We start from the raw sequence: 18,683 nt of genomic DNA on the forward strand, positions 1-18,683 counted from the left end.
GTCGCGTATACGGACAGGACATGGCTGCGACAGGCTTCCCAAATCCCCCTTCGCTTTTATAGCCGTGGTCTCTCATCTTGATTACACGAAGTAATTTACAATTACTACTCTGAAATATGAATTAAATCTGTAATAATCACATACATGTAATAGAATGTTAATAGTACATTTCCCTTTTTTAGGAAATGACCTGTATGTATCTGTGTGACATCAATAAAAGGATCAAGTGCTGCATTATCTTTAGTTACATTGATAATATTTATTTATGGTGAAACAGTGGTAAAATATCGCTGTTGCTTTCGTATAAATGAAGCGGACATACCTGCGTGGCCGCGATCTAATCCTGTTTACATAAAGTGAGCCTGCTCCCGAGCAGGTTTACGCTTACGGCTCTGTTGCTATGACAGCAAGTCCCGGATGAGCTTCGGGGAACCGACTGATCCAGGATCACGCGAAATCGTCAACAATCTAATCCGGCTAACCTACTTAGCGAGGTACGAAGAACGGGCCCCAGGACTACAATACGCACAAATACAGCTTGGATAACTTAGAGGATGTTGGCACCTCGAGCTGTTGAAGGAAAACTAACTGATGGCTGATGGCTCTTTTCTCCAATCTCCTGGATGTCTTGGGATACGATGTCTTTGTCCTGCCGGCAGTGTTGGGAAGGTTACTTTTAAAATGTATTCCATTACAGAATACATGCCCCAAAATGTATTCTGTAACGTATTCCGTTACGTTACTCAATGACAGTAACGTATTCTGAATACTTTAGATTACTTAATATATTATCATGCTTTTTACAACTACATGAATGTACGATTGCTGTGTGATTTATTACTATTACTGAAGGTCCGCGGCTCCGAACCGTAGTAAAGGGACCTCTGACTAATACTTCGGGTTCGTGTCGGCTCGTAGCAGAAAAATAGCTTTACTTTGTTGTGTGGGTCAACTCTGCTTGCGAGAGACAGAGAGAGGCGTTGAAAGACTGCTCCAACGGAACTTATTGTTTCGGAGGAAAACACGAACACAGTGTACAGTCGAGTCTTAATAGCTTACATCACCACGGACTGCCATTTGGCTTTTTCTACCTTTAAAACCCGGAGAGCAGCCAAATGGCTTTTAGCTAGGCTTTAGCTTCAGCCAAGTGGAAGCTAAATTGGCTAGTCATTCATATGTATATTAGGTTGTTAGCTGGGAATTCTGGAGGGAGGGGAGTGGGGGTGTGTGGATGAGGGGGTGGGGGAGCTGCTAAAAGCTGTGAACTTCCTTTTGTGTTTCATCTTGATGCATTCTCAATCATCCAGGGAAATAAATCTCCAAAAGTCACCAACTTGGAGTGTTTCAGTTTGCCGTCTTAGGGAGAAATCAACACACATGGGTGTATGTTCTTTGTTGCTGAGATTTATTGATAAAAACAGTACAAAAAACCAACCATTTGTACACATATTTACAAATAATAATAAAAAGTGAGTGAGTACATTTCAACATTATACCAGTGGTCTGATTGATGCCACAATGGAGCAAATCGAGCAAAGACTGATAAGTTCGCTGCAATTTCCAGTGTGTGGGGATCATTGGTCACCAACTGCATCACGTGCTACAACCCTGGTCTACATATCACCGTTGATGAACAGCTTTTCCCATCAAAGACTCGGTGCTGTTTCCTGCAGTATATTGCAAGTAAACCTGACAAGTTTGGGATCAAGTTTTGGGTGGCTTGCGACCTAAAATCCAAGTACATTTGCAATGTCTTCCCATATCTTGGCAAGGACCCCAATCGTCCCACTGGGGAGAGACTTTCTGAAAATGTAGTAATGAGGCTGATGGAACCATTCCTAGACAAGGGCAGAAATGTTACCACGGACAATTTTTTCACATCGCTTTCACTTGCGCAAAAACTTCTTAGACTGAAAACCACCATCCTCGGCACAGTCAACAAGATTCGCAGGGAAATTCCTCAATCCACTAGTGGATTGGCTAGTCATTCATATGTAAATGTGGTGGAGCTTGCAAGAGAGTTGGCTCACTCTCATGTAGCTGAGAAGAAGGCAAGAAAAGAACAGTTGCTTCACACCTAGTCCTGGAAAAAGAGCCATGTGTCAGGTCAAACACAAATGCAAGAACAATCATGCCACTGTGCGATGTGTTCACTGCTACAGATACACATGTGGTAAATGCAGACTACAGATACCATGGCAGTGCCAGGATTGTGAGTGATTGCTGAAAATGTTGAAATGTACTCACTCACTTTTTATTATTATTTGTAAATATGTGTACAAATGGTTGGTTTTTTGTACTGTTTTTATCAATAAATCTCAGCAACAAAGGACCTACACCCATGTGTGTTGATTTCTCCCTAAGACGGCAAACTGAAACACTCCAAGTTGGTGACTTTTGGAGATTTATTTCCCTGGATGATTGAGAATGCATCAAGATGAAACACAAAAGGAAGTTCACAGCTTTTAGCAGCTCCCCCACCCCCTCATCCACACACCCCCACTCCCCTCCCTCCAGAATTCCCAGCTAACAACCTAATTTACATATGAATGACTAGCCAATTTAGCTTCCACTTGGCTGAAGCTAAAGCCTAGCTAAAAGCCTACCAGCCATTTGGCTGGTGGTGGGTTTTAAAGGTAGAAAGGTAGAAGCCTGGGACTCCTAGTGTTTTAATAGCTTACTTACAGCTGGGCTGTTGGCTGCAGTGGTTATTATTATATTTACATGCTGCTCGATGACAGCTCGTACTTTTCTCCTTTTTCTCCCTCCGTCGCTCACAGACACATAACGGGTATGGTAGTTCATTCTCCCTGCAGCGCGGACTACACTGGCCATGAGGCTACATTCTTTAGCGCTATGCCTGTAACACTCTGCCTAGTGCATTCATATTAAATCACAGCCGTTTATTTTCCAACAGAAACACACTGCCGCTAACCAAACTGCTCGGCATAGCTTAGCACAACAACAACAAAAAGAGCTCTCTCACCCAGGAAACACACAGTCGCAGAGAGCGCGCGTAGCTGTCAAACAAAACCCAAACAGTCCTGACCCGCCACAATATGAAACAGGAAAATACCGCAGTGTAATCCATTTATTTCAACAAAGTAACTGTATTCTAAATACCACCATTTTAAACGGTAACTGTAACGGAATACAGTTACTCATATTTTGTATTTTAAATACGTAACGGTGGTACATGTATTCCGTTACTCCCCAACACTGCCTGCCGGAAACAACTTCACTGAAGTGGGGGAGTCATCTACAACCTACAAATGAAGAGTGATGCTGGGAGAGCTGGGACACGTGCTGGTGACCTCAACAACTGCAAGACACACTTGTCCCTGATTCTCAGCCACTTCTGCCATTGATCTCAAGATACAGTCTGACCCAGAGTGTGACCCAGAGTGTGACCCAGAGTGTGACCCACACCCCACCAACAAAATGAGAAGAAGGTGCAAAAAGGCACACCTCCAGGATTGGAACAGCAGCCCCTCAGGTGTAGAAAGTGTGCCTACAAAAACCACTCTAATGTGGTTAGTACATCCTGCTGCTAATGAGGATGCACACAGAAGCACACACTGGAATATAAATTTTGATCATTTTATTGGGTCATTTGGTCATTAAATTGCTTTTCTGCCCACTAACACACCATGTGCGATATTCTTTTTAGCCATTCACCCCCCCACCAAAGAAAAAATGTAACAAAAACAAAAAAACAAAGTAAAAATAAATCATTGTTACTGTTACTGACCTGCAATGATGACAAAAGGAAATATTAGGTTTCATCATTTGTATGCTAATGGTGCTAATTTAAAAAATCAAGTCAATGAAAGTAGAAAAATGTTTTAATATATATGAATTTTATAGCATTTTGTAAACATAAACAGGGGGTGGCCATTTTTGGCCACGAACAAGCTGAGAGGGAGTTTTTTTGTTTTTCTGTCACTGCACAAAAAAACAAAGATGCATAAAACTTATTGATACTTTTAATTATTGCTACGCATCTAACCTCCATCATGGTTACAAAATAAATCAGTTTGCATGTATTATTTAGAAAAAAATTGTGATTTTATGCTTTTATCCCTATTTAAATCATTAAAATTATGTGATTTAACTGGTATTTAAGGGGTTAAAATTCTGGATTTGATTGAAATTTTGGTCTTGATGAACAGCACTGATGCTAATCTAAAAAAACAAGTCAAAAAATTGGAATTTTTTCTTAATACATATGAATTTTATCATAAGTAATATGATACAAACATATGTTTAACAATTATATAAAATTGCGAGATTTGAGGTTGTCTTCCAGCTAGTGCAGTGGAAAAACAAACTGGTGTTTAAAGGGTTAAAAATTTAAAAAGTAATAATTATTTTATGTTCATGAAAAGAACTAAAGTTACTTAAAAGCTTTGTGTAGAAAAAATGGCAAAAAAACATGAAAATAATCAAAATTACAGACCTAATGTGTTGGTGGCCACTTTTGGCCACGAACAAGCTGAAAGGTTGTGATTTTGAACAAACCCAGAGGGTTAATAAAGTCAAGTTCAGGTTATCATCTATGAATATTTACAACGATGCAGCTCCTTGTGACCACTTGTATATGGTGAACTCTCTTGTTAAAGGATCACAGCATCAGCAAACGTGTGCTTTTAACAGCTTTCTACAAAGCTGTTTCCTTTACAAGGAAAGATCTTGTGGATTTAAATATTCTGAGGACTTTTATTCACTTGTATTTAACAAAAGATTGTGTTTTTATTGAACTCACAGTTCAGAATAATCCTTGTTTATGTGAAAGTGGGTCGTGGTACGGCCTCTCAGTTCTGCCTGAAACAAGTGTCTCTCCCTTCGTCTTTATTCTGACTGCTTTCTGCTTGTCAACAGAAAGCTTTAAACAGCAGGTAGGCTGTGGTGCTGCTCGCATTCATTTGAAACGTAATTTTGTGGTATTTAAGCTATGTGGATATTTTCAATTAACACTGTTTATTTGACTGCAGTTGAGAGATATGGCATGCTTTGTACTCCACAGTGACAGTTATAGTAACCACCTGTTTTTATCAGATTTTTATTATTTTACACTTTATAAGTTGTTTAAATAAAAAAAATCATTTCCATCACCTTATAGAACAAAGCACTGGCTGACATATGCTCCCTTCCTGAGACTTGCCTTATGTATAAAAGTATATCAAAAGTATTGTAAACACAGCAGAAAAACAAAAATGAAAGTGATGTAAATGAAAATACACCCATAACAGCATCACTGGAAAAAATGTAAAAATACAGTAAATTAAAGCTATAAAGGTAAATGAAAGTATAGAATTACAATGATGTTAGTAAAAAAGTTCTGTATGTACTGTAAGGTATTGAAAATGCAATAACCTGTCAATAAAAAGCAGTAAAATCACAGTAAAAGTACAGTAAATGAGTGCAAACAGCTGCTGCAGCGGTGGCGTCACTGCACCTTGCGTTTGGCAGTGACAGCTTCTGCCAGCAGAGGTCGCTGGAGCTCTACTAATAATAATAATGGATTGGATTTATATAGCGCTTTTCAAGGCACCCAAAGCGCTTTACAATGCCACTATTCATTCACTCTCACATTCACACACTGGTGGAGGCAAGCTACGGTTGTAGCCACAGCTGCCCTGGGGCAGACTGACAGAAGCGAGGCTGCCATATCGCGCCATCGGCCCCTCTGGCCAACACCAGTAGGCAGTAGGGTAAAGTGTCTTGCCCAAGGACACAACGACCAGGACAGAGAGCCCGGGGATCGAACCGGCGACCTTCCGGTTACAGATACGCTTCCCAACCCCCTGAGCCACGGTCGCTGTATCTGGAGAGGAGCTCTCGCTGATCGGTTTCTACCGAGCAGCTCGTAAAAGTCATCCAACCACAGAGACACAAAAACAACAACCAAAAAAAGCAGCTAACCAGCGGGGGCCGGCAGGACCCGCTTTATATAAGATCAGGTAGTTGCTGCTTGTTTAACGGAATGAATTCAACCACACCTGATGAACGACGACCGAGGAGGGAGAAGGCTGTGTGTGTGGACGGAGTGTGAACAGATAAAGGTGTGAACGCGCAGGAAACGGGTTGGGGGAGAAGATGAGGAAGAGGAGTAGGGGTGAGGAGGAAACAGAGAGAGAGAGGGGGACGGAGGAAAACAGATGATGTGAGGGGGGAGGAGAAGGAGGAGCAGAGAGGAGGCAGGCACTCAGTCTGCTTTGCTTCGCAGGAGGAATCGGCAGCAACAGAAGGACAATGGACAGCGTTCACCGCGGGTCCTAACGAGCACCGGGCAGCTTCATCAAGCTGGAATACAAGGTATGGCTGAAGGTTAGCACACGGGTCAGTTCGTGCCGTCGTTTTACCCGCGTTAAAAAAGCTGCCGTGTGTCTGCGGGAGAGGAGAGAGGCTGCAGGAAGGAAGCGACGCGGCGCAGCAGACGCTGAGCGGGGCCTGCGTACCGGCTGCCTCTGGGTCCTGGAACCGGCCGGTGAAACCGTCCGATACCGCCACAGCTCTGCGCCTTCATCGTATCAACCGGGTAATAACGGCCGCGCTGAAACACAGCAGGGAAAGACACGCGGGAACACCCTATTCCACTGCTCACGCTTATCCTTAGAGAACGCCACCCCAAAGTCCTTTACAAAAACGTGAAATTTTGCACTCGACTCACTGCCAGCAGGGCTACCCACCCTTTTATCAGACCATTTGAAACTTCTCCGGGTTCCTCGGGGTACTCTGTCGGATTCGGCGCCAGACTCATTAGTCAAACCTTTTTATTTCAAATTAAAACCAATGATAACGTGCGAGCATAGTGCTACAGCGTATTGGTATTGACGTGCAGTGAGCGGGACCACGGCACGCGACCCGCAAACAATAGTTGACATTAGTGTGAGATAAACGCTGCTGTGTGTGCTGCTCGGACGCCGATTTGTTGAAAAGTGTGCGCTTACTAACAGTACGTATTCAGTCTTATTTGGCGATTGACGTGTTTGCTAGAAAAGAAGCGGCACAAAAAAGGAGCCGTTTTCGGATAGGAGTTTGGTGCGTGGAGCATATGTCGCTATGCCAACAAAGCCTCTCTCGAGCTTGTGGCAGCAGCAGCAGGAGGAGCACGCAGGCAGACTGTCTGCCAGAATGAACCTTTGCACTAGCCGAGGCCCGATGCAGCGATTGTCGTGTGAATAGATGGAGTCATTGTGTTTACCATAATGTGCCTTCTGTTGGACACTGTGCGTGACGCACGCAGGGCATAAGGACTTTAATGCTCGCGTCTGAACGGCCAGTGTATTATCGTGCCAGTTTCAAGCATTATGTAGCTGAGCTACTGCAGAGACTGTGACACAGACAGATGTGAGCGGTTACAGTGAACTGAGCACTCCTCGGTTTTACAGTATATCATGAGACAAGGTCACTTGTGCCATACTAACCACCCAAACACTTAGAAAAACACAGGGAAGGCTGTGCGTGTGATGTAGCCTGTATTTAGTGATGGGAGGAGGCGTTCAGGGACCTCCCATAAATAGATTACAAGTCAATAGATGCTTGCCTCCATATGCTTAGGGTGACTGGTGCAGGCAGTGGTTCTGGTGCATTGTTTTTATTTTTTGGATCGTATTGCCGTACTTGATACTGAGTGTGTGTGTGTCTGTGGGTGGAGGATGGGAGCCCTGTCTGTGAGTACAGGTGAAAGCAATATCCTGTTATCTAGTTAGAGATTAGAGAAGTCAGTAAGAGCTGAGGCAAATCAGTGACCCTGATGTTTCGAGAGTGAGACCAACTGGTTATAATAAACTGAAAAGGACGCTGCTGCGTGTGAAACCATGTGTGTTATTGAACAGGAAACCTGGAGCCCAGCTGGTAGTTAGACTCTACACTGAATGGCAGGAAGCAACCCCAAACCGCGAGGGATGAGAGGCAGGCAGGAGGCGGATTGAGTTGTTCTTCGAAAGAGGTGCTTCACCATACTTGTGCTGGATTTAGTTACGTTTCTTTTAACTGGTGGCTACACACCAACGAATGAAGAGGCGCAAAGGCCCGCCCACGTCACGGTGGAGACTGGAGTTGGAGTCTGTTTGCTGGTGTTGTGCGTTTTGGGGGTTTATGTGTGTTTGTCATGCTGTTTCTCAATCAGAGCGGGAGCTTCATTTGAACAATATCAGGAAACGAGCCAAGAACTATAAAAGCTGTGTGTGTGTGTGTGTGTGTGTGTGTGTGTGTGTGTGTGTGTGTGTGTGTGTGTGTGTGTGTGTGTGTGTGTGTGAGAGAAAGTTATTGGCTTTACATTCAATTTGCTCACTTGACTTCACATGATCTGTATGTGAGAATTGAGTATTTAGCAAGACAGTGTCACAAGACCGTTGTTGCAGTGTGTGTGTCTGCCCCCCCACCCCACCCCCCATGGCCGGCAGTGCCATCTGGAGTAAGTGTGAGGCCAGACTGTACTATAAACACTGCTTCTTATTACCCAGACTGCCTTTCAGCTATGTTTACAAGTAGAATTAATCATTGTTTTGTCTGATAATTTCTTTTTAATTACTGGTTTTCTCCATAAAAGGACTTCCTGCAGGCAAAGATGGCAAAAGTTCAGACATGTGACCCTTACGCTAGCATCCAAAGATATTCAGATTGCCCTCGTGTCTGAGTAAGAAATCATTAGATCCTCATAGGAGGCGTCGAAAAGGTACATATTGACATCACTGGATAACACTTGAGCCAGTCCATAATACTGTTTGTTTGCCAGGTAACTACACACTACTTACATTTACTTACAATGTAAATTTATCTTCTACCTGAAGTGATGCAATACTTAAAACTGATCGTGCATCACTTATAACTAGTTGCACATTACTTAAAATTACTTACAGTTTAATTATTTGTTCTTTCCTGTAAAAACATGACCTTATTCTAGTGTGTCTACCTTAAAATGTTTGTAGGCAATTATAATGATTTCAAAATAAATGCATTGAGATTCCACGTAGCTACAGCCGTGGGCGGTAATATAAAGTGTTGCCTTTGTTTAGTTTAATTAGTTTCACATCCCCAAAAATTGTTTTCTTCTCCATCGACATCCTGTTTGTTAGCACCGTCACGGAAAGCTAAACGGTTACATGATCCAACCTGCTCGGGGTTCCTTTAGCAACGATGCATGTTGCTGCAAAGCATTTGTAAGTAGCTGCAAGTGGGAATGAGAGGAGTTTTATGTGCAACCGCAAACGCTGGAACGTCAAACATGCACCATGAATCTCAGTCAGTATCTCAGGCTTCTGCAAACATTCTGTTTCAACCATTTTTCCTACCTTTGGGCCTCTGTGATGTCAGCTACTCCAGCTATTCCTAATACGTCATCTTAGGCTCACAGCTTTGGTTGTGAGCACAGAGGTCAAGCCAATCCAGACCTTCTGTTTATGAGGCGCAGCCAATCAGAATGAAGCTGTCTTAGAACAACTTGCTAAAAAGCTATTCCAGAAGTTCCAGCAATAAAAACATGGAGATGGAAATGTTTAAACCTTAAGCACAAGCCACTGAGGAACATTCATTTTCATTAAGTTCTAGTTTATCATGCAACAAAGGAAAACATCTGCTAGTTCTTGTTACTGAGCTGTATAGATTTCTTAGTCTGTTGAGTAGAGAGTTGTTCATCTTAAGAGTTTAAAATGTAATTGCTGCATTGACTTTTGATTAACAGCCAAACACAAACTCGACTACGTTGCACAGAAGATACTGGAAAATGTAGCGATTTAGTTCAGGCAGTTTGTGGTGACCTTGTAAATTCAAGTTGTGGAAGACAAATGAAACACAGCCTTAGTTGCCCATGAAATCGCGGGCTCCTGTATCGGTGGCTATCCTCATTTGGAGTCCGTTTGGTACAATCCTTAGTGGAAATTCTGATTCAGGTTTTATACTTGAGACTCAAAGAGGCAAAGTACAAGTAAATGCTGCTCGCAGTAAAATGAACTGTTGCGCTTCTTTGCATTGAGCAATGATAAGTTAAAGTAGAGGTAACATTGTGACAGTGTAACATAAATGACAGTATGAATCTTCACACAAATCCCACAGTCTGCTGGAAAAATCAGACGTGTCTCTGGCTGTGTCCACGTTCCATTAGATAATCCTTGAAATTACAAATGTATTTATTTATTTTTCATCAGGGTTAGATTATTGAAGTACTAAAGAAGGGGAATCACCTGTCTTATCACCTTGATGCTACTTCGGCTAGCTAAGAAATGTATTTGCACAAAACCCCATGGCGCTATTTATGAAGATGTAACAGAGAAGATTGCTACAAATTGGTAACCATAGACTGCATGTAAAAGATGGATGCCGTGGTTGGTTCTGATTTTACATTTTAAGGCTTTAATGTTAGTGTTTTGGCTTCTGCCATGTTCATTTCTTTCAGCCAGAAGTTAGCATATTTAGTTGAGAGGCTTAGATGCTAATTAGTGCAAAACAACAGTCTACTGAAATACAAAAGCTGAAGCACATATTCCTTGGGCAGGCTGTACCACACAGCAAGCCATAATACTTGTCAGATAAGTCCAAAAAAAACAAAAACACTCCAGAATGGATCGATACTTCACAAGTGGTAGAGACGTTCAGATCAGTGATGCTAATAATTACAACTGTGGCGTAGCACTAAGCTATCAGCTGTGTACGCAGACTCGGCAGCAGCCACACTCTTTAGCACCTTTTAGGGCGTAACAGATGTTTAAAAAAACATGCATTATACATTTGTTATGAAGAGGGAGACTAGGGATCCAAACCTCTTGTGCCAGGTTCACTTTTTAATATTGAAAAGTCGGACGTTTTAGCATTGGAATCTGTGGAGATTGAGTCGCGTTTTTTTTGTTTTTGTTTTTTTTAAGTCAATTTCAAGTGGTCATTAGTAGAACTGCAGGTTGTTTTGTTGTTTTTTTTTGGGAACTTGTGCTTTGCCAGGGTTGTGCAGTGATGCCAATGGTAGCATGTGAGGGGTTGCGCAATGTAGGAGCTGGAGGTGCTAGCAGGAATTGTTTGTTTTGGATTGTACAAGGCTAGCTGTCTACCTGAGTTAAGCTAAGCTAATCTAACTTTCCTAATTTAGTTTGATCTGTTAAATTTGGTGCACTCAAAACTACTGCCGTGACCTTAAATCATAAAAGGTCACGCAACTATCAAAGAAAAAAAAATCAAATCAAAGTTGCCGTTATTTTTTTTGTAGTTTAGCACGTCATTGGCAGATTATCAAGAAACCTCGTTACTCTTTCTATAATTCATTGTGTTCTAATTGCTGTCTCTGTTATACTACATAGTTTTTATAGAGTCAATCAAGCCTGATGAAAACATCAGGAATCCCTGTTGCAAAGATCTGACGGCACAAGCCACAAATGCTGTCAACCAGTAAATGAGATGCTATCACGAGAAAACACTGTGATATCTTGGGACCAAAGGGCTGTTCTGTGTTGGTGCTATGTATTTATCTGGCAAGTCTATCACGAAGCAAGTTTGGCATTAGGAGCAGCAATATAAACACGGGGGGGGAGAGTTGTCACACTGCGTCATTGTTTTAATTGGATTATATTGACTGCTGCGGCAGCGCCGTGTGGGTGTACACAGAGGGGCGATTGTGATGTCGTCTAATGCCAAGTTCGCTCATCTTCAGCTTAGTTATACTCTGTTAACACTCTCCCAGCTGGCTCCTACAGGTGGCACAAATACATGTGTTCGTTAAAGAGTCTTTGATTATTGATCACAATCATATGCAACCTAATTGTATGTATCAAAAATCTTGTCTGAGCGACAGCATACAGCCAAGAGGTCCTTTGTAAACTAGGATAGTTACCCTTGAGAAGCTGGCACCGCTGGCTGTTTGGCATTTTGGGCTAAAGTATTACTTCAGTGCAACAAAATGAAGGCCTGCTGGGTGGCTTCAGCTGTTCACTGTGAACATCTGTGGTTCTTATCTGCATGTTTGCAGTTGCACAGCAATTTGCTGGTTAAAGCTTTGAAAAATCCAACACGTAAATTTCATTTGCCTCATATCCTTCAGAATGTTTAAACCGATGCACAGACGTGTCCAGAGTACACGGCTCATTGATCTCTTTCTGTTTTATTCAGGAGGTGAATGTCAGACAGCTCCAGGATGCTGCCCCCCTCATTCATGCCAACCTGCTATTCACCACGGGACATTTGACTCACCAAACATGATGAAGACTGAGCCTCCGTCGGCCACGGGAGGCAACGGGGCCTCCGGTGGGAGCAACGGGAGCTCTAATCTGCGAAGTCCGTCTCCCCACCGCAATGCCTACGAGGCAGGTCTTGCGGCGCTGAAGAAGGCCACAGACCACCTCAACAATGCCGCCAATGGAGGCGCTGACCCTGCCTCAAAACCCGCTCCTCTGCCCCGGCCTACTGGGAGGGGCCGGAAATATGGCTCAAATGTTCACCGTATCAAGAACATGTTCATGCAGATGCAGTCTCCCGGCGATGAAGAGGATGGAGCCACAATGATTGGTAACTAGCCTTTTCACAGAACCCTTTAGAATCAAGGAATGTAGCAACTTGTAGGGTCGGTTACCGAATTCAGTTAAGGCAGCGGTCCCCAATCCCCGGGCCGCGGACCGGTATCGGTCTGTGAGTCGTTTGGTAATTTCACACCCGGGCCTGTGAAATTTATGGTTTTCAGGGTTTTTATCTGATTATTTTTATCGTTTTTAATAGTTAACTCGGTTTCTCTGGGTCTGCCTGTTATGAATAAATCTTGTTGTATTTATCCGAGACACCTTAAAGGCCAGTCAGAGAAAATATTGTCGGACATAAACCGGTCCGTAGCGCAAAACAAAAGTTTACGGACTGCTGTTTTAGGGTACCGACAAAATTACATTGGTACTAATGAGGACTGATTCATAGTAGATAAGGTTCGGCTGTTTGTGTTCCCCTCGATGTCACACGTAGCGTCACCAGTGATCGTGTTGGGTTTTACCATCATTTCAGTGCTGAAAATTACAAGTTATACAGAGAGCGATGCGGCAATAGTTTGGGGGGAAAAATTCTGCAATGTGTTGATGTATTTGCTTTCTGTCTCGACTGCTTCTACTACTATACCAGCGCTGATGTGGAGGTTTTGTGTCAAGTGTCGATCAGAAGACTACTGCAGCAAGTGTGGCTCTCAGACACCAAATTTAGAATATATTATGCCAAAAGTAATATCGGTTGGTACCAGTATTCAAATGTGCAAGATAAACCCAATACTTGCAATGACAATGATTCCTTTTCTGACTTCTGACCATAACAGGCCAAGTAACAACTGGTGAAATGAAGTGGCTGAGTATCAAGTTAAGCTAATGTGAAAAATAAGGCGAGATTGAATGACTACCAATGGAAAGTTGGTAGACAGTAATGTGAGTGATATGTTGGAAATATACAAGAGGGTTACTTACACAACTAGAACCACAAATATCCTCTAATTCTCAGGTGTCGGCCATCGAAAGACAGAAAAATTTTAAATTCTCCAGTGTTCACAAAGAGAAGCGGGTTTACCATAGTAAAGGTTTGATCTAGAAATCTTTAAAAACACAAATTATCTGATAAGTCAGCTTCGAATGTTAGCACGGCTAGTCATGTTTTTGTGTGTGTGTGTTGAGTGCTGTGCTCAACAACTCTTTTTACCTCTCACCAGTCAAACAGTCAGAGAGGGTGGGGCTTTCAGTATCTGCATTGTGATCAAAAGATGGTTTTTTGTAACCTGGAAACAACAAAAGCTTGAGAAGTGCTCTGAAAATAAAGTCACGGGGACCATTAGTCCTCACACTCAAAGCATTTTGCTGTGATGATTCAGTTCTCCTCTGCCTCCTGTCAGAGTGGAACTGAGCATCCAAATACATTAATAAAAAGATTTTCATATCCTCAAAAGATTTTATCTTAAGCGTAAAAACACTGTAGCTTCTGCATTTTTCCACCTGGTATTTGCAACCTTAGCACTTGCACTACTGCTACACTACAGACAGAAGAAGCCCTTTTTTACATGGATTAGCTAGTAAGGTTGCTAGCTAGGAACTAGCTAACTAGCCTTTAGCCGTTAGCCTGTCTTTTGTGACCAGTATCCTTATGTTGCATATGTGTGTATTCTTTTTACAAGATTATGGTTTTGAAGTGAGTTCAGATTTTGTTTTTAACATATATTATTAAGCTCCTGCTAAAGCGGCTAAATTTAACCACCAACACTTAAGGCCATGTTTATTGATAGTAGCAGGCATAGAAACTGGGTTATGAACAAAGACAAATGTGTTGATGATATCCATGCTGTGATACTTCGTGTAGCCAAAATTCATTAATGATAAAACCACCTGCTCTGGTGAACTCCAGTGGTGTTAGCCTGTACTTCCCTTAAAGGACAATTTCGTTTTTTTACAACTTGTTTATTTTCTGTCATTAGTAGGTAAGGAACAGGCAGTGAAACTGTCCCTGCCGAGGGTATCCAGCCTCAATGAGCACGTCGACCACAGCGCCCTGCTGAAACTTGGGGGCACGGTCTCTGAAAGGGTCAACCGTTTTGACTCTAGAGTTGGTAGGGAGGGCAGTGGCTCATCTGTGGGCTTGTCCAAGCTCCAGGAGACCAGGAGGATCTTTGAGCAGCGGACTCTGCAGGTCAGATGTTACACTTGCGTTGTTATTTTTTATCATTTAGTTGACATAGCTCGCTTGTAATCTTTAACTGACTGGTTATTTGTGCGTCCTTCAGGAGAAGCAAGCTGCCACTAACCGCATCTTGCTGAAGAAAGAGCGGGCGTCAGGCTTCCAGGGCAGCCGTCTAGATGTTGTGGCTCGCTTTAATGGGTCCACCGAAGCTCTGGACCGGCTAGATGATCCCCCTGTTCCCACCCCTCCTTCTATTTCGTCTACTGCAGCTTTAGCCGGGCCAGGCGAGGCCGTCAGTCCCACTGTGAGCCAGCTCAGCGCCGCATTCGAAAAGGGTGACCTGCAAAACAATCTCTACCTCCCCCAGCGTCGGTCAGCCCCTGCTTTGGCACCAAAACCCAAACCTCCACCCAGGGTGGAAGCAGCAGACAGGAAGGTGAAAAGGATTTTCTCAAAAACTTAAAACTTTGCAATTAAGCTGTAGGGAAGTTCTTGAACTAGAAAATCTTTTGATTGCACTACTACATGATCTCCCTGTGCTTTTCTTCCAGACAAAGGTGATACCTGCAGATAAGGACGAGAAAGATGAGGTAAAAGCAGGAGTTATAAGTAACCAGGCAGCAGAGCTACATGAAGAAACGGGTTCTCTAGAAAGGAACATGGAGGGAGCCGCGACCAATGAAGAGAAGGATGCATTTGGACTGTCGGGGGACCAGCTCTCCAACTCTTCCTATTCCTCCTCTTCCTCAGTGACTGTCACTTCCATCTCCTCTTCATCGGAGGCCAAACCAGAGCCGGCAGCAACTGAGGCCAAGGGTTCGAGTACAGTGGAAGCCTCTGGGCTGCAGCCACAGTCTGGCGATCAGGACAGCGCCACTGCGGGATCTGAGGCCGCGGGTAGGCTGGTGCAAGCTGAGGTTCATGCCTCGCTGGAAAATGGAGAGAAAGAGCCTCCATCTTCCTCTCCTTCATCGGAGGAGAAAGAAGAGGACTCTGAGGAGAGGGCCAAAGAAGATGAGAATGACGAGGATGGTTCAAGGAAGGAGGATTATTCTGAGGGAGATCTGATAGATATCAGCGCATACAGCGGGCTTGGGGAGGAGGACTCTGGGGGAAGCCAGCTGGACGATGAGGACGACGAAGACGAGGAGGAGGCATATCAGCCAGAGTCCAGCTGCTCAGAAATCCCTGGCCTTCCTGAGGAAGAGGAGCCTCCGCCACCCAGTAGAAAGATTTGCTTCAGCACTCAGCCAATCAGAGTGAGTTTTTTCTTCTTCTTTTTTTTTGTGCTCACATAGCGCACATTAGTCTTAATTTTACTGTATCCACCACTCCGATTTCATAAGAGGAAGTCAATCTTGAGCCACTTCCTCTGTGGTTTCATCTTCCAGACACGGCAGTTACTGCTTTAGTGATATTTAAAGCAAACGCCACCGACTTTCCAGTAGTGCACAGACTCTTAAGTGTTCATTACACTTAATATGAAACAATCAGCTTCATTAGATTCTCTGGATTTATGTGTGCATTTTGTGCTGATGTCAGCACAGAAAGAGAGGTTAAGGAGCGAGCTGATCGTTAGGATTCATCCTCCTGAATTAAGGTGCTGGTCGAGGGAAAATGTTGAAGGTAGCACCAAACAGAAAGCGCTGATCTTTTAATAAATATGAGGACTTGACAATTTATTTAATTGCTCATAAACTTGTACCTGTTACATATTTTTCTATTAGATTGAATAATAGAATAATAAGTCCCTTTTGCCTCAGTGTTTTAGCATCTTGAAGTTATATATGTTGGTATTTCAGAACCACAAGTTTAGTTTCACAACAACCCGAGTAGCTGCTGTTTTCAGCAAGGAAGCGAGCGCTAGCTGCTAAGCACTAAAAAGGCAGGAAGACGGGGTCAGTAGCATTAAGTTAAAAAGGCCTTCTGCTCAGTATCTTGAGCTCCAGACTCTTGGTTTACAGTAAGTTAGATCATAACTAACTTAGTCGAGCGATGGCACTCGCTTCATGCATGCTCTGCAATTTACGAAACCACGGAAACTCAAAGAAAAATGAACACTGCCCTAAAACAATTGAAAAACACTCAGTGACTTCCTTCATCACACACGAAGGGTGCACAGGGGATTTTCACTCTTTGATTTCGCCATTCTACTTCCTGCCAGTGCTCAAAGTGTTTGTTAATGTAGCTCTTGATTCAAAAGAAGCTCTCCTGTCTGATGGAGAGCTGTCCTGCAGCCTCGCAACAGTCAGCTGGTTGAGCTTGTTGCGTCGTGCAACTTGTCTCGACCTGCATTAATAATAATACGACGCGTCCCCTAATATGTTTAGACAGCCCTCTGAATGACATACCACAGAGTTTGATAATGTAGCACGTAACACTGATAAGAACAGGAAGGAAGAGCGCTGCATGCCGATCTAGAATTGATGTAACTGTATAACGGCAAGTGATGGCGAGCTTTGCCCGCTCGGTCATGTTTGCTACTACGGGGTGGTAGCAGGAAGAACGGGTTTAATTTCAGGCCAAGCGTCAGGGCAAAAAAAGGAATTCCTTTCATTTTCATGGACCTGGAAACGTTTAGCTTCTGACCTCTTTGGCCACAGAGCGGCTAAAAGTGGAGCTGTGGCCTGAGGCTGTGTTGTGTTGTTTACTACAAAGGTAACAGCTGCACCCGGGTAGATTTACAACTTTGGGTCTCAGATTCAGATCGGGTTTTTTTTTTTAAAGTAAATATGTGTCCGTGTTTGTGTGTTGCCGTTCTTTCCTCTTGATTCAAAGACATATTTAAGTAACTGTGATAGATTTACAGAGAAGATGTATAATTCTTGGCGATGAAGTGCAAGAGTGGGCTGCAAAAACATTTCAGCCACAGTGATTCAGTTGGTTGCTAGCTGCAGCTTTGTGGCCAGCGTTTTCAAGGTACACTTCCTCCATGCCCGCCCCATCTTTGCATCTCTGCATCATCAGAGTGGGCTCTCACTTTGAATAAAACACAGCGGCTTCTAAGATTCAACATTTGGGTTGTTTTTTCTTTTCTTTTTAATGCACTTCATTTGAGTTCTGCACTAAACACTATCTGGCTCGTGCGAGTTAGATGATGTTTGTGTGCGTGGCTTTTCTGCTGTGGACAAAAACAGCAAAGATACAAGGATGCACCTTTATCCAGCCTGATACCTGATGATGATGATGATGATGATGATGCATGCAGGTGAAGTGCTGATTGGCCGACACAGGGAGAGTAATGGAAGCAGAGTTTGCAACAAAGAAAGACAAAATAATAAATCATTAAAGACGGAGTAAAAGCGAGCCCAGACGATTAGCACAGATGACATCGTTCGTTGTTTTCGACTCTTTGTCCTCCACATCAGGAGGATTTTTCATTTACTCTGTTCTTCGTTTTATATTTGAGCAGCTGTCTTGAATCATTATTCAAAGTTAAGGTTATTATTGAAAATAACTTTGACTAAATTTACTTAACTCTACTTTAATGGTTATTAAGATGTAAACACTGCGTGTATGCAATCAACAGTTAAATCTGAAGACAGCATTCAAACCTCTTTGTCTTTACTCCAACAAATTGTTCTTTTTCTCATGAAGGTGTCCTTCTAACTTCATTCCTCTGATAACATTTTCTGAGCATTTGAACCATGCCTAACGCACATTAATGGTTGTTCTACATATTTTGACAGTGGCCCCCAGCTGTGTGTGCACTAAGGTTGAAACACGTAGACGTGGGTCTACAAACGTAACACCTACACACTTCCAACACAGCAGCAGCTTAAAGCACAGCTTGTGTTGTTTTTTGGAGGCCAGCAACACAGTTTTAATCAAGTTTGAGGGTCAAAACAGGGAGAAAAATATTGGTTTACCAGTTTATCCTCTGCAGTGTGGACATGAGCTTAAAAAGAGCTAGAAAAACATCCACAGAATTAGACCTAAGCTAGCTAAAGGCTGACTGTGCTGACATGGACTCAGTTGGGAAGGTTCCAGTTTCCTCCTGTTATTTCCTTTCAGTCACACTTATGAAGCTGACTTATAAAGTCACAGAATAAAACATGACATGTGGT

The 18,683-nt window shown here is 43.0% G+C and overlaps 1 protein-coding gene across 1 annotated transcript in view; it reads left to right on the forward strand.

The window, feature by feature from the left end:
• The first annotated feature begins 6,227 nt into the window (after window positions 1-6,227).
• Window positions 6,228-18,683, forward strand: part of LOC146633036 (neurabin-2-like) — a 29,879-nt gene continuing 17,423 nt past the window's right edge. The window contains exons 1-5 of the mRNA XM_085351283.1: window positions 6,228-6,318; window positions 12,097-12,492; window positions 14,414-14,625; window positions 14,720-15,052; window positions 15,168-15,875. Coding sequence (XP_085207409.1) covers window positions 12,183-12,492; window positions 14,414-14,625; window positions 14,720-15,052; window positions 15,168-15,875 — 1,563 coding nt within the window. The 5' untranslated portion in view covers window positions 6,228-6,318; window positions 12,097-12,182. The remainder of the gene's footprint in view (window positions 6,319-12,096; window positions 12,493-14,413; window positions 14,626-14,719; window positions 15,053-15,167; window positions 15,876-18,683) is intronic.

Source organism: Diplotaxodon limnothrissa, linkage group LG4 (assembly GCF_057381915.1).
Source record: "Diplotaxodon limnothrissa isolate DT_005_m linkage group LG4, D_limnothrissa_male_GT1.1, whole genome shotgun sequence".
NCBI lineage: Eukaryota > Metazoa > Chordata > Actinopteri > Cichliformes > Cichlidae > Diplotaxodon > Diplotaxodon limnothrissa.